Source organism: Hemicordylus capensis, chromosome 4, assembly GCF_027244095.1.
Source record: "Hemicordylus capensis ecotype Gifberg chromosome 4, rHemCap1.1.pri, whole genome shotgun sequence".
NCBI classification, from domain to species: domain Eukaryota; kingdom Metazoa; phylum Chordata; class Lepidosauria; order Squamata; family Cordylidae; genus Hemicordylus; species Hemicordylus capensis.
This window is the reverse complement of record NC_069660.1, coordinates 266,429,714-266,454,916: the sequence shown is the minus strand read 5'-3', so window position 1 is coordinate 266,454,916 and position 25,203 is coordinate 266,429,714. Positions and strand designations below refer to the sequence as shown.

At 42.3% G+C, this 25,203-nt stretch overlaps 1 protein-coding gene across 6 annotated transcripts in view; it reads right to left on the bottom strand.

Annotated features, from left to right (window-relative positions):
• SGK3 (serum/glucocorticoid regulated kinase family member 3) overlaps positions 1 to 25,203 on the bottom strand; it is a 94,285-nt gene that overhangs the window by 31,749 nt on the left and 37,333 nt on the right. For 5 of the 6 annotated variants that reach the window (XR_008305684.1, XM_053243541.1, XM_053243540.1 and 2 more), the window contains one exon: positions 5,582 to 5,795. Coding sequence is in view for 5 of the 6 variants with exons in the window: in XM_053243541.1 (XP_053099516.1) it covers positions 5,582 to 5,659 (78 nt within the window). In the remaining variant the exon portion in view is untranslated. Of the gene's footprint in view, positions 1 to 5,581; positions 5,796 to 8,718; positions 8,822 to 25,203 lie in introns of all 6 variants that reach the window. The other variant, XM_053243543.1, reaches the window with a different exon arrangement.

Here is a 25,203-nt window from a genome sequence, read left to right as displayed (position 1 = left end):
ACCACTGAGAGACCTTAAAGGCCAGTTGAGGTCAGATCATCCTGGAAATAATCTATCTATGTGGTCGCTAAGAGTCAACACCAACTTGATGGCACTTATTCAATGCGAGGGTAACTGAAGTCACCCATTATTACAGCTCTTTCTCTCTGACACCTCTCTGATTTGTTTCTCCAACTCCAGGTCACTCTCAAGTTTTGATCTGGAGGGCTATAGCACTTTCTATTGTCATCCATAAAGATTCTGTGGAGAACTCTGGTTCTCCTAGGTTTTCTAGCTTGTTGCACTCTATCACACACACACACACACACACACACACACACACACACACACACACACACACACACACACACACACACTGCTACTCCTACCCCAGTCTGTCCCTCCCTGATCTTTTTGTAGAGTTTGTATCCAGGAATAACAGTGTTATATCTATGTTTTCATTAGCAATCTCTTGGCTCAGAGGCTTCTGGCATTGGTATATAAATGCCTATCTGCCGAGTCTCTTACCTAGCATTGATGTGTGCAATCTCCCTTATTGCCAATTTGACCTTTTAGACCAGCTGTTATATGTTTCTGTATGCTTCACTCCTAATTCTACTCTGTCTCCTGGTTTATCTGAAATGTTTGCAACCTCACATCTTAGGGGATTTTTAAAAAGCTGCTCTGTGACCTTTTTTATTTTAAGCGCCAGCAGTCTGGTTCAATTTTGGCTCAAGTGGAGCCCATCCATTTTGCACAGGCTTTGCTTGCACCAAAACGTATCCCAGTGCCTAACAAATCTAAACCCCTCCTCTTGGCATCACCATCTCATGCACACATTGAGACCCCTCAGCTCTCTCTGTCTCGCTGGCCCTGTGCATGGAACAGGTAGCACTTCAGAGAATGCTACCCTTCAATATGGTACCCAGGAGCCTAAGTTTGGCTTCCAGGACCTCCCAACTGCATTTCCCAACATCAATGGTGCCATAGTGCACCGTGACAGCTGATTCCTCCCCAGCACTGCCTAACAGCTTATCCAGACACTGCATGATGTCCACAACCTTTGCACCAGGCAGGCAAGTTACCGTGTATTCTACACACGGGTCACAAACCCATCTCTCTATCCCTAACTATTGAATCACCCACTATTAAATAAATAAAATATGCGCTCCCTAGTAAAATAAGAGCCTCCCCATCTCTGACAACTTTTAAAAAGTCTTTAAAAACACATCTCTTCACCCAGGCTTTTAATTAATGTTGTTTTAATGGTTTTAATGCTGTTTTAAAATATTATTTTTTTTAAAAAATTTAAATTTGTTGTAATGTGTGTGTGTGTGTCCCATTTTTGTCTTAAATGTTTTACTTTGTTTTTATTCTGTTGTAAACCATCCAGAGACGTGAGTTTTGGGCGGTATAAAAATGTTTTAATAAATAAATAAGTACATACATACATACATACTAGCAGACCCCCAACACCCAGAGTTTTCTCAGTGTAAGAAGATATGGGCGCATCACCCAAGGAAGGGTAGCTTTTGAAGCATTCCCCTCTTCTGCAGACTGATGTCCTTCCCCGAGACCGTCATTCTCCATGACAGCAGAGGAGCTGTCAGCCTGGGAGTGGTATGCCTCTATCACATTCCTGAGTGTCTCTTACACATACCTCTCTGCCTCCCTGACCTTCTCCATGTCAGCCACCTTGGCTTTATGAGAATCAACTTGTTCCTCAAGAGCCAGGAGCCATTTTGCACCAAGCACTCACCCACAACTTCTGCCCCTCAGGGCAGAGCAAACCATTAGCAAACTGCAGTTTGCAAAGCAAAGGTCCCCTGGTCTGAGCCTTGTCTTCTTAAGAGCTGCTGTCCCTCCCACAAGCTGTATGACTCAACTGTAGCTAATCCCCACCCACTGTCTCTCTAGGCACAACTGAAACTCTAACTGCCCCATCAAAAACAACCCCTTAGCCAGCCAGAAATCAAACTCTAGCCCTAGAAAAGACTTGTAAACTTACCTTGTCCTATTCTCCCTTGTTTTCTTGTTGATTTATTTATTTGCTTGCTTGCTTGCTTTCTTCTTTAGGAGAGAAAACAAACATTTGCTGCCTCCCCTGGTCTGAGCCTTGTCTTCTCAAGAGCTGCTTCCAAAATGATAAAATTTGGCCTTCCTCTGTGCTCAGTGAAATATCCTTCAGCATGCATGACACTAATCAGTATGTGACCCAGAATGTTTATGGTAAGTTACATTAAGAAATGGAATACACCTTGTGTTCTCCAACACAGAGTTCAACTCAGATAAATACGTTAAAGTTTCTCTACGTGGTGATAACCTTGAAACTGTGATGTGTGTATTAACCCACATTTGTTGGCTGTTAGTTTGGTGTACACACACACACACACACACACACACACACACACACACACACACACTTACTCACACTGTTCAGTAAAAACTATGACCAAGAGCCTATTGGTCAAAAACCAAGAAGACTCACATTTGTAGTATATACCCTGCATTAAAAACTTGTAAAAAGCCTTCTAAAGCCTAACATCTAGAGCAATAAAGTGTACACCAGATAATAACTTGTTTTTAAAAGAATGCACTGTACTAAGACTTAATACCCACATTAACTGAACTGTGACTGGGCGTGGTTTAAGAGTGTGTTGTCTAGGAAACAGAACAAGATGCAGAGGAGCAACTTATAGTGGACAAGAGTGTTTACTGCCAGGATAGGCAATTTTAGGCTGGCTGAAAACTTCAATAATTTTTGAAAATTGTTACAGAGGAGACTCATTCAATTTAAACCTTCATTTGCTCACCTCTCTATTATGCTAATTTTCAGATACAAAATCTTACTATTTTGTCTACCCATCCGCTTCCTTTAGCTCTGTACAAAACAAGGATAGAATTCTAGTGGCATACATATTTAGTGCATATTTGTGATAAAGTGACACAAAGAGAAAAATTGAATCCTTTATCAGTGGTGATTTATTTTCATGTTAATTCTGACTATTTCATTCTGTATGTATAGTTCAGAGAAAACTTGTATAAATCATTATATACCAGAGGTATCTGATGCCAGGCATGATACAAAAGATTTACTGCTTGAATAACTCAAATTGGGAAGAAAAAGAGTTTTGACATATATGGTAGGAATGCTGCCAGATTAAGAAATTTTGGATTAAAAATTGATTATGTTGCATATAACTGAATGTGAACTCTCATTGTAACCTGAAGTATCTATATATTTAAATCCTTCTGGGTGCGCCTTTAGAATGTGCATCTCGGCGCTCAGCTGATTGGCTGGGCAGCGGAGACGCCTGGTAGGCTGAGGCACACCCAAGAGGATTCGTCGTGGTGGTGGCCAGGCTGTCCCGGGTAAGGTGGAGGAGGTGGCGGCGGCAAAGCCTGGCCTGGCTGCCAGAGGCAGCAGCAAAGGGGGTGAGTGGGAAACGGGCGACGGGGCACAGCCCTGGTGCCCGTTGGAGGCTGGGGCAGGAGGGAAACAGGCGACAGGACTTCCCTGTTTGCCGCCCAGGAGGAGGAACAGCGGTGGCGGGGCCCTTTTCAGCCGCCCGGTAAGGAGGACCTGTGGCGGCGGTGAGGTCCGACTGAAAATGGCTGCCCCGCCGCCTGGTAAGGTAAAATGCCCAGTGCAGGTGGGGGGAGGACAGGAGGGAGGGCAAGAGAGAGTGGGGCAGGAGGGGGGGGAGGGCAGGAGGGGGGGAGGGAGAGTGGGGCCGGAGGGGGGGAGGGGAACAGCCAGCCTCAAAGAGCACACAGATGCTCTGTGTGGGTTGGCTTGTTTGTATTAAGATACACATGAATGGGCAGACAGGTTAAAAATTTGACAATTGGTTGAATTATGAATGGCAAAAATAGTGGTTGGAAAACCCTCATCACCTCAACTATAGAGGCTTAATGAGACTTGGCACATAGTTTAAAGGAAAAAAATGTATATGCAATTAAGATTTAATGAATTTTTAAAATATTTTAATGATCCATGTGGTCTATTTGTTAAGTAATGGTTAAGCCACTACAATTTAAGTAATTTAGAAATTGTTATAAATATATATGTTATATACATATATGGATTGTTATTTTGTACTTCACTAACTCATAGTGATTGTGGCATGAAATGGAAACAGTATGTGGAAAAGATAAACAATGTCTGATACTGAACATTTCTAGTTTCTAATAAATTGTACTAAAATGCCATACTATTAATCCACCAAGATTTCATTAATCTGATGAAAGCCTTCCCCTTGGGTGTTTGTGTGTGTGTGTGTGTGCGCGCGTGTGCGTGTGCGCACGTGTGCAATATAGATCTTTGTTGTGGCAATACTCAGTTCTTTGTTGGCAAAATTCATTAACTCCATAGAAGATCCATCATACTTTCCATGGTTCTCAAAGTAAAATGGAACACAGAAACCTGTAAAACCTGAACTTATACTTTTTTCCACTGCGGGTCTAACAGCAGCTTTGGAGTGTCAGAGCAACTGTGCAGGGGGGGAACATTACATCTTCTTCTTCCAAGAATGACCCCCCACCCCACGACTGTTTTAAATGTGGGGAGGGGGGAGGCGAGATATCTGATCATGGATCTTCCATATCATATCTTTTTTGGCCCAGAAACACTTATTATGAGGCCTAAAGTCCCATTTTGATCTAACCATGCATCTGCTTTGGCTATATCAAGTAAAGTTATTTCCTTCCTAGAGATGGAGAAGGATGGCTACATTGGAGCCTAAAGATAGATGACAGCTTTTCACTCAGTCTAAAGGCATTTATTCTACTGATTAAAAAACCAACGAAGTGCTGTGGAGTTGTTAGGAAAAGTAACCAGTTGGCCAACACTTTTCTACTTCAGGGGAAACTGCTCAACAGCACAATGACCATGTTTATGAAAGGAGTATTGGGATTTCACTTTTACAATGTACAAACAAACTCTCTCAAGAAGAACTTTATGAAAAACTGTTTACTCCACTGGCAAAACATAGGGACATTGTCCAGTGACCAAATTGCATGCATAATAAAAATACAAATCACATCCAGAGAAACTACTGGGATGGGATAGGGTGGGGAGAAAGAACAGGAAACAATGAAAGGAAAACAGGAGCATACGGCATCAAGATGAACAAAGAGCGGAAATAGTGAGAGCTTACTGTGTTTGTATTTAATTTTTTTTTAAATCAACTATTTGTGCTGTTCCTTTCCAATTTTTGAAATGTAGATCAACCACTTCCATAGATCTGATCTAATATGCAAGGCTCATCAAGTTGCTTTAATATATGATAAACATTTCCTTATATTTATGCAAAGTCTGTAAACTTTGGCAATCGATCTTGTGTAAGTACAGGCATACCTTGTTACTCACAGGAGTTCAGTTTCTTGCCTGAAACTGTGAGTAACAAGTCATTACACCTATGGAAATGGGAGGGGGGGTTAAGTATCTGCATGGGGGGGATGGTTAAAAAATGGCAAAAACAGCAAAAATGCAAAGTGAGTACCATGCTGTGCTCCACAGGTCTCCATGTGCCCAGCAATGCCCCCCCCCCCGCCAACTGTCAATTTAGCCAGTTGTCTGTGAAAAAACTTACATACTTACAGTAAATCTCTTTTTCTTCACTCTGTGTTCATCGGAGCTGGGGATGCTAACACTTGGGCAACTTTCCTTAAGATCCATTGTATGTTTTCTTGGGCAAAATATCAAGACCACCACACCAGGGTACAGAAAAACGTGGAAAATGTCAGCAGTATTCTGTCAACAAACAGAAGATGTGCAGTCTCTCTTGTGCAAACTTAAATTCCATCATGCAAACCTTAAATAAAACAAAACAGAACAAGTTTAGCAGATAATCTTGTTGATTCACAGTCTTTGGAAACCAAAGGCTAGTGCAAGGTGAGTGAGAGCGAGCGAACATGCGCAGCAATATGGTTATTAGAAAGATTTGGCAACTACACAAGAAATTTACTAATTAGTAAGATTTACTAGTAAATTAGTTTACTGCTCAGATTTATACATGTACCAGATGCATCAGGCCAATGCGACACCAAACTACCTCTTATCACCACACCACGGTTGGGAAAATTATTATCATATAAAATTATTATGATAATGATAATAAACATTGATATAGCAATCTGATGAGTTCAAACAGATTCCTGTACATTAGTGCCACAAGGTAGGCCAGCAACTTTCCCACATAACAGATAGGGGGCTGAAGGAATAATGGTTTATGCTAAGGTTGTTTGGCTAGTGTGTGGCTGAGAGGAGATTTAATACAAGGATTTCCTGGCTTATAGCTTGCTTTTGTGGAACTCTATTCTATGCCTGTTTCATAAAAGTAAGTTTTGCTGAACTGAGTGGGTGTTACTCTAGTAAGCATGTACAGGACTGCAGACTTAGTTGCTATGCTAAACTAGCTCTATGGAGACAGAAAAGCACCTTTCAGGTAAGATTTTGTACAGATGATGGTTAAGAGAGAATTTTCCTATTTAGCTATGAATATAAATACAAATACGATGAATATTTATATACCACTTTCCAACAAAAGTTCCCAAAGCAGTTTAAAGGTAAAGTTATGCTGTCGAGTTGGTGTCGACTCCTGGAGATTTTTCACATATGACTTTATGCCTCAGGGTATCTGAAGAGCGAATCTGCTTCACAGCAGATCTGCAAGATGTTTACTTCGGGAGATAAAATTGACAGTCCACATAGCTGTCGGCTTCTCCCGCACTCCCAGCAATTTTTCTTCTATGTTTGTTCCTACTGTTTGTTTCAATTTTCTCTCTCCAACCACTCACATCCCAGGACGAGGTGCGAGACGCCTCCCTTCAGTATTACCTTTTTAAAAAGTTTGACAGCCAGCCGATGTTCATAAGAGTGACAAGCCAAAGCAACAGTACTTAACCCCAACCTGCAGTCTCCATTGTTAAGCTTCCAAACATCTGCATATGTAAGCTGTTTTGCTATGGTGACCAAGCTTTAAAGCATAGGAAGACACACATTTTGCCTGTGCTTGTGTTTAACTCAGGAATTTCTCCCTGCCTCCGCCTCCTCTTCTGGACTCCACAGAATTGCATCAATCTGCCACAACCACCACCATCCCAGCACTTGCAACTGCAAATCACTCAAAGAACACACCAGACTGACCTGTCAAACTCTCCTTTGATGACACCTGGGTGGATTTACAGAAATCCACACAGCAGACATTTTTTTAAAAAACAAGAAAAGTGCGAGTAAGCGAAATTATCAGCAATGGCCCCTCCTCACGTCAAAGGAAAATGTCGGGTTTTCTACAAAAGCTGCTGGAAATACAGGATTTTTTAAAGCAGGAAATACTTTGGGCTAAGCCAGAATGCCCATGTCTGTACTGGTCCATGATAGCCCGCAGAGATGTCAGGGTAAATACAACTAATATGTGGACTGGCATACTCCAATCCGGAGTGGATTTGAATTAAAAGCCATGTGTGTAAATCCTCCTGGCGACCACAGAGCCATGTAGTTTTCTTTGGTAGAATATAGGAGAGATTTACCATTGCCATCTCCCGCGCAGTATGAGATTATGCCTTTTAGCATCTTCTTATATTGCTGCTGTCTAATATAGGTGTTTCCATAGTCTGGGAAATATACCAGTGGGGATTCAAATCAGCAACCTCTTGCTCCCTAGGCAGGTTACTTCCCCATTGTGCTATTAGGTGGACCAAAGCAGTTCACATAGACATAGATAAATATCTAAAATGGCTCCCTGTCCCCAAAGGGCCCAGAATCTAAAAAAGAAATATAAGATAGACAACAGCAACAACCACTGGAGGACTGTGTTGCTGGGGATGGATAGGGCCATTTTCTCTCCCACTGCTACATAAATATTATGTATTTCAACAGGGACATATTACACTATGTTCCTGTTGAAATGGTAAAAATGAATGTAAGAACACAAACACATAAGAACAGACCTGCTGGATCAGGCCCAAGGCCTATCTAGTCCAGCATCCTTTTTCACACAGTGGCCAACCAGAATATGTGGTGTCATATTTGAGCATAATCTGAATACTGGTTTTGAGCAAAGAGTTCACCATTGTTCTGTTCTTTCTATTGATCTAAATCCCATCAATTTAGGGTTTAAAAAAAAGGTTTTGGAAGTAAGATCACAATAAATAGGGTCCCTGTATATCAACTGGCAAGACTGATCTTGGCAGCCAGTTTATCATCTTTGATTCCAACATATAAAAGCCCAGGAATAAACACCACACCACAAAAGACTCATGAATTTTTTAAAAAATCTTCAACTCACAAAATACAACCAAGTTACAAATGCATGCTGAAAACGAACAGATCTGAGGCTACCAATGAACCCCCTGAGTTAGTATGACACCATGAATTTTTCAAAGTCTAGCACTGTATATTAATTCAAGGCTGATGATACTGCAAAATATTCTGCAGTAAAAACTGATTATCCAGATAGGAACTTCCTTGAAACATAGTAAAAACTGCAGCATAAAATGTTGCATAAACTATGTTGGTAATAAACTTCGGGAACTGTTCAGGAATATCACAGCCTTGCAATGATTGCATTTCCCCATCACCATTAGCAGTTTATTAATGGAAGTTTGAAGTCTATAATGACCTCAAACTGACTAGGGAACCTGGCAATATGAAAAGTTTGGCTTGTGTATCATCATGGCACACCACCACTAGAAAGAAAATATAAGCAAGGCAAGATACCTGAAGGGATCACTTACCTTTTAATCCCTCAGGAGACAGATATATGCCCAGGAACACGTAACATCAAAGATTAAGTGCTGACAAACCCCAGTTGATACTGATCCTGCCTGTAAAATTGACCTAAACGCAACAAAGACTATATTAAAAGAGGCTATTCAACAACATTTGAAAGATCTTGCCTTTTAATCACATTTCCTCTATAGATTGATTATCAATAGATTCCTTAGCATATTCAGTTTTTAAAAATCATTGATTGGTCGATAGCCTTCAAGTCGGTGTTGACTCTTAGTGAACACATAGATAGATTCTCTCCACGATGATCCATCTTCAGCTTGGCCTTTAAGGTCTCGTAGTGGTACATTCATTGCTGTCAACATTGAGTTCATCCACCTTGCTACTGGTTCTCCTCTTCTTCTCTTTCCTTCAGTGTTTCCCAGCATTATGGGACTTCTCAAATGAGCTGGGTTTTCACATAATGTGTCCAAAGTATAATAGTTTAAGCCTGGTCATTTGTGCCCTGAGTGAAAGTTCTGGATTGATTTGTTCTACGATCCATTTGTTTGTTTTCCTGGCTGTCCATGGTATCCTCACAAGTCTTCTTCAGCACCAAATTTCAAAAACATCAATACTTTTTCTATCTTGCTTCTTCAAAGTCCAGCTTTTGCATCCACAGAGTGACACGGGGAAAACAATTGTACGGACGATTCTAATCTTTGTAGGTATAGGCACATCATGGCATCTAAACATCCTTTCCAGGGCCTTCATTGCAATCCTACCAAGTGCTTGTCTGCGGCATTTTTCTTGACTGCTGGATCCTTTACTGTTGATGGTCTATCCTAAAAAGGCATAAGCTATCCACCACTTCAGTGTCTTCATTGTCAATTCTGAGGCTGGCTGTTGCATCTGTTGACATTACTTTAGTCTTGTTTACATTTAATTGTCATCCCATTTTTTCAGTGCTCCTTGACTTTCATTACTAGAGCTTGCAGATCATCTGCATTCTCAGCTATTAGAATGGTGTTATCAGCGTAGTGCAGGTTATTGATGTTTCTTCCTCCAACTTTAAAACCATGCTCATCTTCTTCCAATCCAGCTTCTCTAAGTATATGTTCAGCATATAAGTTGAAAAAAGGAGAAAGTATACAGCCTTGTTTTACCTCCTTTGCCGATCTGGAACCAGTCTGTTTCACCATGGTCAGTCTGGACTGTGTGTAGGTTTCTCCTGAGAACAATGAGATGTTCTGGGACGCCCATTTTCCTAAGGATATTCCACAACCTGACATGGTCCACACAATCAAAGGCCTTTCTGTAGTCAATAAAGCACATATTGACTTCTTTCTGGGATTCTTTGGCTTTCTCTATTATCCAGTGTCCATAAGCAATAATATCTTTTGTTCCGTGACCTTTTCTGAAACCAGCTTGAACATCTGGCATTTCCCTTTCCACTTAGGGCTCTAATCTTCATTGGATGATCCTGAGCATTATTTTGCTAGCATGAGAAATCAAGGATATTGTGTGATGGTTTGTGCTATCTGTTCAGTCTCCTTTCTTTGGTATGGGTATGTAGACTGACCTCTTCCAATCTGTTAGCCATTGTGTCATTCTCCAGATTTGATGGCATAGTTGGATTAAAGCCTTGACTAATTCTTATTCCACTGCTCGCCATATTTCTGTAGCTACTCCATCAATTCCTGTATCCTTCCAACTTGGTAATGACCAGAGTGCTGATCATCTTCCCATAATAGGGGTTCTTGCAAGTAGGGAATATCTTCTAGAGCAGAGATACTCAACGTTGGGTCCTCAGATGTTATTGGACTTCAACTCCCATAATCCCTAGTCCCAGTGGCGTTTGGCTGGAGATTATGGGAGTTGAAGTCCAATAACATCTGGGGACCCAACGTTGAGAATCCCTGTTCTACAGTACCTTTAAATGCTGACATCCCTGCTGTAAAGATTTTCAGTATGTTCCTTCCATCTCTGTTTGATCTTCTCTGAATCAGTTACTATCTGTTCTTTGGCATCCCTTAATATACCAATTTGAGGCTGGAACCTCCTTCTGGGTTCAGAGATCTTTTGGGAAACTTGCCTTGTATTCCTGTGTCTATTTCCATCCTCAAGGTCTTTACAGATGTCATTGTAGTGCTGCTCCTTGTCTTTCTAATAGCTTTCTGAAATTCCCTATTTTTTCATGAGATCTGTATCTTTCTTGACTTTGGCTTCTCTCCTCTTCTTGGCAATGTCCACCATCTGTTCTGACATCCATTTTGCTTTCTTCTGTTTCTTGATCTTTGGCAGTCTCTTTTCACATTTGCCCTTAACAACTACTTTGATTCCCAAATCAAAAAATTTGAAACACAAATTCAAAATTACTTATCAGTTCTTGAAGATGTCTATTTGAAATACCTCCTCCTCTCTTTCTAGTACTCTCAATGCAGGTCTTTATTTCCCTAATGATTTCAAGGCAAAAATTGACAAGCCCTTGTTAGTTTCATGCAAATATATGTGTGTATGCATGTGTACAAATCTGTCTTATAACTGTATACAACTTACAACTGTAGGATGACTCACTACTCTAGGAAATTCAGGGATTTCAGAGCAACAACCTCCTAAAACAATAAATTGGGGAGGGATCTTGATAACACAAAGAGGCAGGATTGTACACCAAGCATATCACAAACCACATCTCCAAACAAGATGAGTCCATAGTGCTGTGTGAATCAACATATGAAAGAATTGTACCATAAGTGCAACATAATCTCTAAAAATTGCTATTCACACATCAAAACAAAAACAGGAAAAGACCTGAGGAAAATGCAATGTTTATCTGAATATGCAGGAATAAAAGAGTGATCGGTGGTAGCAAGAGAACTGGAATGAGTGGAAGCACACACAAAACAAGGAACTAAACACAACTGAAAGAAGTACAATATGCAACACTTGCACAGATTGATCTTTATTCTCAGCACATTTCAACATATGATCTTTTTCAAGGGAGCCAAACAAGTCTAACTTTGGTCAGTGTCTGAATGATCGTCAAGTAATCTCATGTATGCTGCCTTGAGTTCCATGATGGAAGCAAGTTGAGATATAAATGAAATAAATCTATTTTTAAAACATAGTAGGAACGACTCATAAACCCTCCATAATTGTAGTTGGTAGATTAACTTTCCCTTGCTGCCAAATGGCTAGATATTATTAGTCATTATTAGACTAGATATTATTAGTCAATTATTCCCAAGTACCAGCTTGCCATGGCATCTGAAAATTTAAGCGTCGACCTGAGCCAGGTGATGGACGAATGCAACCAAGAGGAGGAGTGAGCAACTGAGATAAGGGCATGTTGCACCTTCCTTCTCTTGGTTGAATCAATCCAGATGGACGTGATGAGAAAAAGGGAGTAATCACCCTTGCCTTGCCTGCTTACTCTTCCATCCAGTCACACTGGTCCATCACTTGCTTCAGCCAGACAGGTGTGACCAGGAGTGAGCAAGCAAGCTGGGGAGTCTGCCTCTCTACCATGGAACAGAGGCTGTTGCTGAGGGCAAATGGTGAGTCTGCCTCTCCGACAGAGCACAAGGCAGTATGGCTTCTAAACGTTGGGCTGGCTCCTGGAACCAAAGAAAAGTTGATAAAGTCTCCCATACACCTGGGGCTGGGAACAGAGAAATCTTGAAGAGGTAGGTGAGCAACTTCCAGAAAGCCTCCCCCAATTTAGCAGTTAAGCACTAGTTTCAAGGTTTCCCTTCAAACTCTCTATTCCCAGCATTTGCAACAAGGAGAGGAGCACGACCTCTCAGATTTGAGAGGCCACAGATGAAGTGCTTCATGGGCCTTTATTGATCAATCATCTCTGTATATTCAGTATATAGCTGCATTTAGGCCACATTCACACATAACACAAAACTGGAGGTTGATGAACTTGTGGTTTCAATTTTAAACTGTAAATCACATCACAGACGTTCATCCAACAGCAGTCTGGCAACCTCCAGTTTCAAGAGAGGGGAGCCCCTCCTTCTTCCTGGTCTGCCGAGGCCACATCAAAACAAGCTCCATAGCACTTGCATCACCAGACTGTGGGCAAGGCGTCAGCAAGTCACCAGAGTGGCTGCCATTGGCCACAATCTTAAAGGGGGCATGCTGAGTAAGATGATGCCTTTTCACTTTAAATGCCATTCCTTTAAATGCCATGCCATGCCAGTGCTTCTTCTGACAGTAATTGCACCGCCACCCTACTAAGAGCCCCATAACAAAATATTCCTACAGGAGATCTTGGGGGACTCTATTTTCCTGTTACTCAGGAAAAGGTAGGGTAAATGATGACTTCCTAGAAGGGAATATGTCTATGAGAGAGGACAAACGATCGGGGGGGGGGATCTATCCCGCTATAACCTAAGATGCTCTTGAGAGGGCTCAACCTGGGAAAGCAGTTCATGCAGACCAAACAGCAATCCTGCTCTGTTGGCAGTTTCCTGCCGGCAGACTTGTACTCTCCTGAGAAGGCCAGTCTACTGGGGAGGACCACAGGGTGAAACACCCTCAGTCTTCTATTGGACTACATGCTCATGAGTCGAGCTAATCCAAGCAAGGGAGCCCTGCTTGTGTGCAGCCCCCAATCTCTCTGGTTAATAACAGAACCTTTGCACTGCAACCCACTCCCCTGGGAAGCCTCGCACAGGCCCAAAGGAGATTGTAATGCTCCATGTGTCAGAGCTTAGCCCAGTGTGCAGAGAGGGGGGACACCGGGTGCAGGGACGAATCTTTACTTTCATTCAAAATTCCCAGGTTTGTACTAGCATTGCACCATATGCAGATCTGCTGCCATGGGGAATCATGGGGGAGGGGAACCCCGATTTCCAGCAACTGCGGGAGAGTGGGGTCGCTATTTCGGGGCACAAGCAAGGTTGCACATGTCCAAATGGGTGGATGGGCTGGCAGAAGGCATGATTTAACAACTTTCTGCCAGCAGTTGCCAGTACAGGGAGAGTAGTTGCTGGGGTACCCGCCCCTATGGCTTTCCTATATAGAGTAATCTGGAGGGGTGGCATCTGCGGTCTGGCCCCCATGGCATGACACTCTTGTGAGAGAGTGGTCCATGGCAGAAGGGGATGTCACCGCACATTATCAATGACTCAGCTCGACACCCATCTCCACAGATGGTTCTTCTCATGATAAGTGAGGGGTTTCCCCATGGCCTTACACTCTCATGAATGAGCAGTCCGCTCAGGATCAGCATCCATCATTATCACAGATGAGTAATCTCCCCTCTCCAGTGTTGGCAATGCTGTTCCTGCTGCTCAGTCTTTCTCATGAGTAAGCCTAGGGCCTGCACAGGTACCCGCAAGGGGAAGGCGATGAGCCTCCTTTCCCCAACATTTTTGTACAAACAATAGGAATTGGCTGTTTAAGAATCCCCGGCTGGGGCTGCCGTTTAAACCCAACCCCCTCCATATGTTTTCATCCCAGTGCCCTAACAGGGTGCCCTGCTTGTGTTGCCACCTGTAGTGTTTTTGCTTGTGAATATACATCATTGTCACTTCATTCTCGGGGAGCAAAGCACTTAGTGCCCATCCCGTCATTCCATTCCCTTTCCCCCCTGCTTGTCAGGAGTGGGAAGATAATGCCCCTGTATGCCACTTGACAGGCTGACAAGCTTGGGATGGGATGTGTTAGCATCCCTTTTGCTAGGCAACTGCTTTATTGGATCGGAGACAGGGTGAGTACTTGGGAGGTGACCAGTGAGAAGCGCCATAGGCATGGAGCAGGCATGATCCTGAGCGGGCCTGTGCTGCCATCTCTATGATTGCAATTCTAGAAACTGCACAGAACCACGGCTATGATCAGTGTTCCCTCTAATTTTTATCATCAGTGAATGGAAAAAGTTTTGTTCTGAATGGCAGTTTCAAGGCAGTGTGTGCACATAATCATCTCTCTCACACACAAATGTGTGTTAACACTGTGCCACCGCAACATTTTTTACACCCCGCCCCTCCTCCTTCTGCAGCTTATTAATCAATATTGAAACTAGTTATTCATTACTACGTACCATAAATATGCACCACAAATATGGAAGGGAAAAGAAGTGCATTTTACCATTCTACTCTTTTATTACTAAGTATAATACAAACAAGGCATTACTTCAACAAATAGTTACTGGAGGTGATAATGCTTCAATATTCAAATTAGTATGGTAGAAATAGTATTATCACACTGCTGCAGATGGTGGAATAGTATTATCACACTGTTTTGTTTTGATTGCCTTTAGTCACTTTGGGACTATTTTAAGCAAGACAGAAAATAAATCTTGGTTTCTGAAGAGTCCAAACATGCACTTTTGCCCTTAATGTATATATTTAGATATTAAAAGAGAACGTTGGTAAATGACATTTTTCTTAATACAATATTGTATTTTTCTTAATACAATATCAGTGATTTATGCATATGAGCTCTAGCTAGGTCTTAAGTTGCAGTTCAGAAAACAGTTTGAATCATGCTGAAGTCTGCACACTCCCGGAGCCAACTAACAAAGCTGAACTTAAAACTGGTTCAGATAGTACAGTATCAGTATATATATGCAAGAGCCAGCATGGTGTAGGGGTTAGAGTGCTGGACTAGGAGCGGGGAGACCTGAGTTCAAATCCCCATTCAGCCATTAAAACTAGCTGGGTGACTCTGGGCCAGTCACTTCTCTCTCAGCCTAACCTACTTCACAGGGTTGTTGTGAAGAGAAACTTAAGTATGTAGTTCACTGCTCTTGGCTCCTTGGAGGAAGAGCGGGATATCAAATGTAATAAAATGAAACAAACAAACAAACAAACAAACAAATAAATAAAATAAGTATATTGTGACGTTTCTTTCAGGTCTCTTACCTTGAATTTCCACTCAAGGCAGAGCACGTATTGTCCCATTTTCCATTTGTAAGGTATTCCCCCAACAACTAACAGATGCAAAATGGGACAATGGATGCCACTACTCAACAACCAAGCTCCCATGTTCTCAATAGCTAAAAGCATGCAGCAGCATTCTGCACCAATAAGCAATCAGTGATTTTTAAAGTAAAAAAGTATGCTAGAGCTGAAAAGTAATAATTGTAAAATTTAAGGGATTTTAAATTTTAGTGTTTAGTGCCAAACAAACACTTGTTTGTCCCAAAACAAACACTTTGGGACAGCAAACAAATAAAAGGAACTTCCCTGCCAGAGTGCTCCCTACTGAGCACTGTGCCTCTCTAACTGAGAATCTATTAGCATACAAAATGCTAATGCAGTCTTCTGCTGCTCCAGAAGGCATTTCTTTTTTTCAGCCAAGGAGAAGCACTGAAAACAGACGACCAGGTGCAGGGCTGAGGTTTTGGGTGTCAGGAGAGGAAAGCTGCAAGCACAAGAACGAGAAGCGCTGGAAACAAACAAGCTGGTTGAGGGGGAAAGAGAAGGAAGAGCCTGGGCGGCGCCGGTGGCAAACAGAGAGGGAGATTATTCCCTCCTTTTTAATAAGAGCCCATGGCAGGCAGGGAGAGGTGGAGAGTCAATGGGGAAAGGCAGCGGGGTGAGGCTGGGGAGCAGCAGCCGCAGTGAGTGGCAGTTTTAGGAAGCTGCATGGAGGGTTTGGGGAATAGGCGCATGCCTAGAGGGAAGGCTGGTTATGATGCCTTCCACGATCGGACATAACACTTCGACAGCCAAACCTCAAGTTTTGGCGGAGAACCTTACTGCAAACAGGTGGTTAAAACGAGTTTGCTGAGGCAAACTGCGGGTTGTTTTTGCCGCAAACTGCTGTTACACACATTTAGATGTAACGGAGTTACAACCGCTGCCCTGTTTAACTCTGGTTTTGTCTTATGTCCAAATGTGGCCTTAGTTGCCAATTGTTGTCATAGACCAAGTTACATGAATATTTTAAAAATGGAAAAACTAAAATGGCATTTTAGTTTGGATAGAAATAACAGTCAAGATCTCTTTTATACATTCGAACAAACAAATTGGTGAGAGAGAATCAAACCATCCATCACCTATCACTAACAATGTCGTGGACAATGCCAACACTCCCAATCTCAACCAACCTTGTGGGAGAGAATCACATTTCCCTTCCACCCCCCATCAAATTACTGCAGTTTTTAGTATTGGGGTGGGGGGAATCAATGTTACTTCAATGGGAGTGTTTCCTTGTGGAAAGATAACCAAATCCCTGCAAATAAACAACTATGCATTTACTGACTGCCTGGCCCCAAGGTGCCAAGAGAGAGAGAGACAGAGTGAAGCCTCAGATCCAAATTGAACATTCTATACACTGTAACACAGAGAGACTGATTTTATGTTTCTGTGATTAACAACTTGAGATATCAGACCTGTGGGCTTGTGGGAGAAATCTTTGAAGTACTCAGCGCTGCTCTGATAATATTTATAGGCTTGAAACAAACAGAATGAATTGGTGCATCACAGCAACCCTTCAGAACATTAAGTAATATTAAGGGTATGTTCCCTGCTGGCTTTAAGCACCTGACTGTATGAGTAATGCTGTTACAGGCTGAGCTGGGAAATGCCTAGTGACCAGAAACAGCTCAAAGGTCTTGAAACAGCAAACAGCTAAATTGTGAATTGAAACAGAAGGCAGCACATGTACCACAACTATAGAAATCTCTAGGTGGAGAAACCACAGCATGCAAGCAAACTGTTCAAGAATGGATGGCAGAGGGGATTTAGCAGGATATTTATATATCTATGAGACTGAAAGAATATGCAAATCTTCAAACATCAACTTGTTTAATTATTATACACATGGCTATATCCTTCTTTCACTAAACAGAAGGAAGAACTGAAAATATTACCACACATCAAAAATCAGGAACTGAAAGTTTAAAGATATGACACATTTTTGTAAAGGGAACTGGCTAGATTTTGGTGCTTCATATTATTTCTAATGCTGGAAAATCCCATTTTCTGGCTGCCAGTTTGCTTGGATGTGTATATAAAAAGAGATTCACAAATTATCCAACAGTAGACACCTCCAAAACTACCTGCACCCTTGCTAGCTGCTTGCCACTGGTGTGTGTGCACATGTGTGAGGGTCGTTTCTTTTTCCTGCTGGAAAGCCTGTGACTCACACAGGTGCTCATAACTGAATTGGCATCTGAGGTCATGGCCTCATCATATTAGCATAAAAATGCATATTAGCATAAAAATGCATATTAGCATAAAAAGACATTTTCATATCTTTGATGATTAATTAGCCTCTGCCTTGCCTCTCTGAGACTGGCCTAGATTTGGTCTTCTCTTCATGATACTGTTCTGTTTATCAAAAGGCAGACCTGGTATTCAGAGAGCGCTTAGCATGTGTTCAGGTAGAATGTGAGTGTGAGTTCGTATGTACACAAACACAGAGAGAGACAGAGACAGAGACAGACAGACACACACACAAACGCTCCACTATGCATTAAGCTCCTTTTTCTCCAGGCAACTTTGCTCTGACAGGATATGTGTAACTCCATTTTAGAAATGCAGTGAACAAAGGAAATATTTTCTGCAATCAAGGCAGGCAAGGATCCTCCTCATCAAACAACATCTTGGGCCCAGTAGCGTAAGGAGCTTTGCACTGCTATAACTTGTGCCTTTTTGCCATTTTTAGAAATTTTCTTCCCTCTTTATTTTTAATGGCATGTAAATTCTGATTTCTACCATGACATTTAATTCTACTTTTTAATTATAACCCCATGGCTTAAGTTCATTCACACCTGGCCTGTCCATTCCTGAACTGGCAAGCACACACAACTAGATTATCGACTCCCTCTAAATATTAACACTCTTTAATACGAGGGTTTATTAAGTGCTCTAAAGGCTTGTACAGTTGAATGGTGGCAGATACTTGAGGTTACGGTGACTTCTGTGGGCTCTGTGGCACCCCAGAAGTGGATTGGGGCTAGAACAGGAGATTAAGAATAACCTTTCACCTCCAGTTTCCACAACTGCCCACTAGGAGGGGGGAAAGATTCAAAGCTAAGAGCAGAGAAGGAATCATTATTCAAACAAAACACAGTACATAGCTATTCATGGCAAAACCATAAATTGAATTAAAATAGTCACAGTGCGGAAGGAGGAGGGTCATATGCTAGCAGCAGAGGAACTACAACAGCATGTTGCCATGACAAAACCCAGATCATAAAGATAATGGTGGTGGTGGTGGTGTTAGTGTTGGGGGTGGAGATAGCCTTTTACTTCTTTAGCTTTCCTGAAAGGGGTCGTGGTGGTGGCTATGTTTCTTTCAGCTCTCCTTTCTGGCTCATAGAGCAGAAAATGAACTGATTAAATCAAGAAAATATGATAACTATAGAATAGCCCCACCCATTGAGGTCAGAACTACAAAGTTCTGGAGCTAAAGGAAAAAAGCAAAGTGTTCAGTAACTTTATCGTCACCATGGAGGAACTACAGCCAGCTCCCATGCAATTGACAGTTAGGCGCTGAACGTACCTGAAGGCTTGTCTTTGCCCACATGCATCCACCTGCTCTACGAGAAGGTGCAGAAAAGCCCCACCGTGTGTATCAATTCTATTGGAGGCTTACTTCGTAGTAACACAGGAAAGTTTTGTTGTTGCTCTCTCTTTCTCTCTCTCTCCACATATTTTTTGGCGGGGGGACCCACTACAAGATTAGTGTAGCTTCCTTGCTGCCTATTTTTAGGTATCAGCTAAAGGCCCTTTCGTTTTCTTTCCCCCAACTGACCTTTGGATAAGATTTTCATTTGTGTTTGTCTCTCTAATTTCTCTTTTGTCTCTGGTTTTTAATTGTTTTGGCATAATTGATTTTTAGATACTCTATTTTAGAGTTGAGAGTTTTAAAATCAAATGTAAGCCACCCGAACTCAACTGTGAGAAGAGAGGGATAAGGATTGTATAAGTAAATAAATCCCCCCCAAGTTCTGCTATGCTGCCTCATCGTGGGGGGTGGGTGTTCCTGGGAGGGATGAGCACAGTACGCAAGGAGGTATACTTCCAGTAGGGTCACCCAAAGCAAGAAGGTCATCCCAGCTGCCCAGCTAAAGCAAGCAGGCACCTATATGGGCAGCAGCGATATAGGAAGGTGCTAGAGGTGGACGATCACTTCAGTGACAACGACAAAGGTATCATTTCATACTGCACAGGAGAAGACAATGTTAAACCACTCCTGTATTTTACCAAGAATACCACATGGATAGACAAAATGGAATGATTGTCGATATAGTGCCGGATGATGGGCCCCTCAGGTTGGATGGTACTCAACATGCCACTGAGGAAGAGCTGAGGATCTCTCAGAGTACCGATGGTGTTTATGATGCGGTTAGACTAAAGCCTTTTGGACTTCTAGCAGCTGATGCTGCCATGTGGGAAAAGAAAATCCGAAGCTTCAAAGACAGAATTACAATGGGAACATGGAACATAAGAAGCATGAATACGGGAAAGCTCGACACAGTGAAAGATGAAATGAAGCGACTACAGATTGACATTTTGGACATCAGTGAATTAAGATGGACTGGAATGGTACACTCTCAGTCAGATTATTATACCGTTTATTACTCAGGACACAAAAACCAAAAAAAGGAACGGTGTTGCTTTCAAAGTCAGGAAGGATATAGCAATGGCAGTACTTGGGTACAATGCGGTCAGCGACCGACTATATCAATTAGATTTCATGGACAACCCTTTAACATGATGGTTCTTCAAGTCTATGCCCCAACAACTGATATTGAAGAAGAGGAAGATGATGAGTTTTATGCTCAAATCCAGTCTGAAATTGACAGAACATGCAAGCAAGATGTGATGCTGGTGGTTGGACACTAGAATGCCAAAGATGGAAAAGGTAAGGAGGAAAGCAGTCAGCCTATATGGCCTAGGAAACAGAAACGAAGCAGGAGAATGACTTATTAGTTTCTGCCAAGCCAACAATCTCTTCATTGCGAACACATTCTTCAGTCAACCAAAGCAGTGTCTATACTCATAGACATCACCAGATGGAGTACACAGAAATCAAATTGATTACATTATTGGTGCAAAGAGTTGGAAAAGCACAGTTATAACAGCAAAGACATGGACAGGGGCCGATTGTGGAACAGATCACGAACTGCACATGTGCAAGTTCCAAGTCTAGCTAAAGTGGAAAAACAAATCTACCCAGCTTCTATGATATGATCTTGAGAATGTACCCACGATTTTCAAGGAGAACATCAGGAACCACTTTGAAGTTCTAAACCTCATTCATAGGGAACCAGAGGAACTGTGGAATGAAATCAAAGAAGTGGTTAAGGATGAATGTGAAAAGAGACTGCCAAAGACCAAGAAACAGAAGAAAGCAAAACGGATGTCAGAACAGATGGTGGAAATTGCCAAGAAGAAGAGAGAAGCCAAAGTCAAGAAAGATAAAGGCCTCAGGAAGGAACTTAATAGGGAATTTCAGAAAGCTGTTAGAAGAGACAAGGAGCAGTACTAAAATGGCATCTGTAAAGACCTTGAGAATGGAAATAGACATGGAAAAACAAGGCAAGTTTTCCAAAAGATCTCTGAACTAAGAGGGAGGTTCCAACCTTGAATTGGCATGCTAAGGGATGCCAAAGGTCAGACAGTAACTGATTCAGAGAAGATCAAACAGAGATGTATGTATGTATTTTTACATTTATATCCTGCTCTTCCTCCAAGGAGCCCAGAGCAGTGTACTACATACTTGAGTTTCTCTTTCACAACAACCCTGTGAAGTAGGTTAAGCTGAGAGAGAAGTGACTGGCCCAGAGTCACCCAGCTAGTTTTATGGCTGAATGGGGATTTGAACTCGGGTCTCCCCGGTCCTAGTCCAGCACTCTAACCACTACACCACGCTGGCAAGGAGTATACTGAAAATCTGTACAGCAGGGACGTCAACATCCAAGGTACTCTAGAAGATAGTCCCTTTTTGCAAGAACCTCTAGTACAGGAAGATGAAGTTAGATCAGCACTCTGGTCATTACCAAGTCGGAGGGCTACAAGAATTGATGGAATAGCTACAGAAATATGGCAGGCAACAGAAGAATCAGTCACGGCTCTAACCAAACTATGCCAGCAAATCTGGAGAACGACACAGTGGCCAACAGATTGGAAGAGGTCAGTCTACATACCCATACCAAAGAAAGGAGACTGAACAGATAGCGCAAACCATCACACAATTTCACATGCTAGCAAAATAATGCTCAGGATCATCCAACAAAGATTAGAGCCCTAAATGGAAAGGGAAATGCCAGATGTTCAGAGAAGGCCGAGGAACAAGAGACATCATTGCTGATGCACACTGGATAGTTGAGAAAGACAAAGAATCCCAGAAAGAAGTCAATATGTGCTTTATTGACTACAGAAAAGCCTTCGATTGATGTCTACCATGTCAGATTGTGGAATATCCTTGGGAAAATGGGCGTCACAGAACAGCTCATTGCTCTCGTGAGAAACCTATACACAGGACAGGAAGCCACAGTCTAGACAGAACATGGGGAAACACACTGGTTCCAGATCGACAAAGACGTAAGACAAGGCTGTATACTTTCTCCTTCTTTATTCAATGTATATGCTGAACATATACTGAGAGAAGCTGGATTGGAAGATGATGAGCGTGGTTTTAAAGTTGGAGGAAGAAACATCAATAGCCTGCACTATGCTGATGACAAAACTCTTATAGCTGAGAATGCGGATGATCTGCAAGCTCTAGTAATGAAAGTCAAGGAGCACAGTGAAAAAAATGGGACTACAATTAAATGTAAACAAGACTAAACTAATGACAACAGCTACAGCAACCAGCCTCAGAATTGACAATGAAGACATTGAAGAGGTGGATAGCTTATGCCTTTTAGGATAGACCATCAACAGTAAAGGATCCAGCAGTCAAGAAATACGCTGCAGACTAACACTTGGTAGGGTTCCCATGTGGGCCTTGGAAAGGATATTTAGATGCCGTGACTTGTCTAAACCTACAAAGATTAGAACTGGCTTTCCCATGACACTCTATGGATACGAAAGCTGGACTTTGAAGAAGCAAGATAGAAAAGCATTGATGCTTTTGAACTTTGGTGCTGGAGAAGAATTTTGAGGATACCATGCACAGTCAGGAAAACAAACAAATGGATCATAGAACAAATCAATCCAGAATTTTCACTCGAGGCACAAATGACCAGGCTCAAACTATCATACTTCAGACACATTATGCAAAGACCCAGCTCCCTTGAGAAGTCTCTAATGCTGGGGAAAGTTGAAGGAAAGAGAAGAAGAGGACGACCAGATGCAAGGTGAATGGACTCGATTATGACAGCAATGAATGCATCACTGCGAGACCTTAAAGGCCAAGCTGAAGATGGATCATCGTGCATCTATCTATGTGGTTGCTAAGAGTCAATTCCGACTTGATGGCACTCAATTAATCAATCAAGTAAATAAATGCCACAACAAATTGCATGGGGTCCCTATTGTGGGACCCAACATCCTCCATTTGAACCTCCCCAGCTCTGGGACCCCCTGCACCTCCTTGCAGCAATAATGGCCTCCTGCAGAAGCCCAGCACTGGCAATGTAGCATCTGTTTGGCTGCTTGATGCCTCTGTTCCATCAGCGCTACAAAGGAGGCACAGTGGGGGCAAGGAAAAGCTTCTGCTCTGGATCAGAACCCAGCTGAAATCAAGAAAATGGCAAAGCACCTAATTCCACAATTTAAAGAACCCTTCAGTCTTTGCCTGCTAACCACTGGTGCAACAGCTCATGGGAAAACTCCCTCACCTAGCTTTGCCAATCTAGCTCTTACTAATCAGACTCTACCATGCAGCTCCCCTACTGGTCCACGTCTCCTGGCCAAGTTCCTGTTCCGACCTCATCCAACAGTTACCTGACTGGTCTAGCCCTCTTGCACTGTTCAGGAAGAAGCAGAAGCAGACACTTGCAGCTTGAGCACTAACACTTCTTACTCAGTACTAATACTTCCTATTCTAGAAATCAGAACCACTAATTTCAAAATTAGAACAAAATGGATATGCAATTTCCCATTCCTTCCTTGTTATAGGACAAATTAAATTCACTGGTGTGTTGCTGCTGTCTAGCCACAGCTTACCCACTCCATACCACCTACTCCTCCAATCCCAGCACACCTGGGAAAGAAGCAGCCCAGCTCTGCACAACCCAAATACAAGCAGAACACATAAGTACCATCTTCCACTGCCACCCAGCAGGTGTGTGTCTGTGTGTAAGAACAAAAAGCAGAGTTCCATTTCTTTTAACATTAATAACTGGGTGAAAATACAGAAACCATTGTATACTTAAAATGCTCCTCTGTCATACCAAGGATTAGTTTGGCAATGCCAGAACACAGTGGCGAGTTGTAAATGGGCATTATATTTCTCATTGTAAACCACTTTGGAAACTTTTGTTGAAAAGTGGTATATAAATATGCTGTTGTAGTTGTATTTATGTTTAGGTGGGGCCGGGCTGATCTGTTCTTACATGGGCAGAAGTGGTTTGCTCTGGTCCACCTGCTGTACCTTAAAAGCAAACTATTAGGGTCATACTCCTGGAATCCCATGTTTTGTTTGTCCCCGCACCCACACAAGTAAGGTTTTTAATTGGATGCTTAATAAGTACAACCACATCAATTCTGAGATTACAGAACAGCTGCAACTCAAAAGAAATCCAGCATCATTTCCCATCTGGATACTAGGCGAAGGGAAAGGAAGCAGTAGGCCAGCACTTTATGTCCATGTGTGTACATTTCAATGTATGTGCAAAGTAAGGATGCATCTGCCCCTCATTTGGGAGATTTACTATTTAGGGAACCAGAGAAGGAGATCTGAAATATAGTGCATGTCTAACAAAAGTATTTTAAAGAGGTATCTGCAACATCTTCCCCAAAGTTAAAAATAGAGACAGCATTTACCAGGGACATGTACCAGAAAATATGGACCACTCCCTAATCAGTAGGGACCGGTAGCGGGGTTGGGAGGGGGGGGTTATGGAGTTTTCCCAAATCCAGGCTAACGTGTTTTTCTGTCTCACATGCCAGATCTGAAACTACTTTCCAGCACCACTGCAATTTGTTCCAACTTCTGAGGACTCTTTGAGCGTGCCAGATGGAATGGGTGGAGTGGGGTTGTAGGTGTGGGACTGAGAAACGAAATACACAGGTTGAGCTCCATCAATGAAGCTGAAGCAATGCAAAAGAATTTAGAAAAGGTTAACGCTCCCCTTTTGTTGGCATCCTTACCTAATCTTCTTTTGCACCATGTTTAGGCTGTAATGCTAAAGCACACCCAATTACATGGCAGCAAGCCCTGTTGATTTCAGTGGGAATTGCTTCCAAGTAAAAAAGTTTAGGACTGCGGTGCAAGAATTCTGAGTTGCAATGCAAGGTCATGGGGGATAGGAACACATTTATATCCCTACCCCAAATGGCTGAAGGTGAAAAGAGAAGGGGGGGGGGGGGAAGGAAGAGGAAAAATATATTCTACCAGTTAGACTCCCGTCTTTCTTTTAGGTCCTTGGGCTC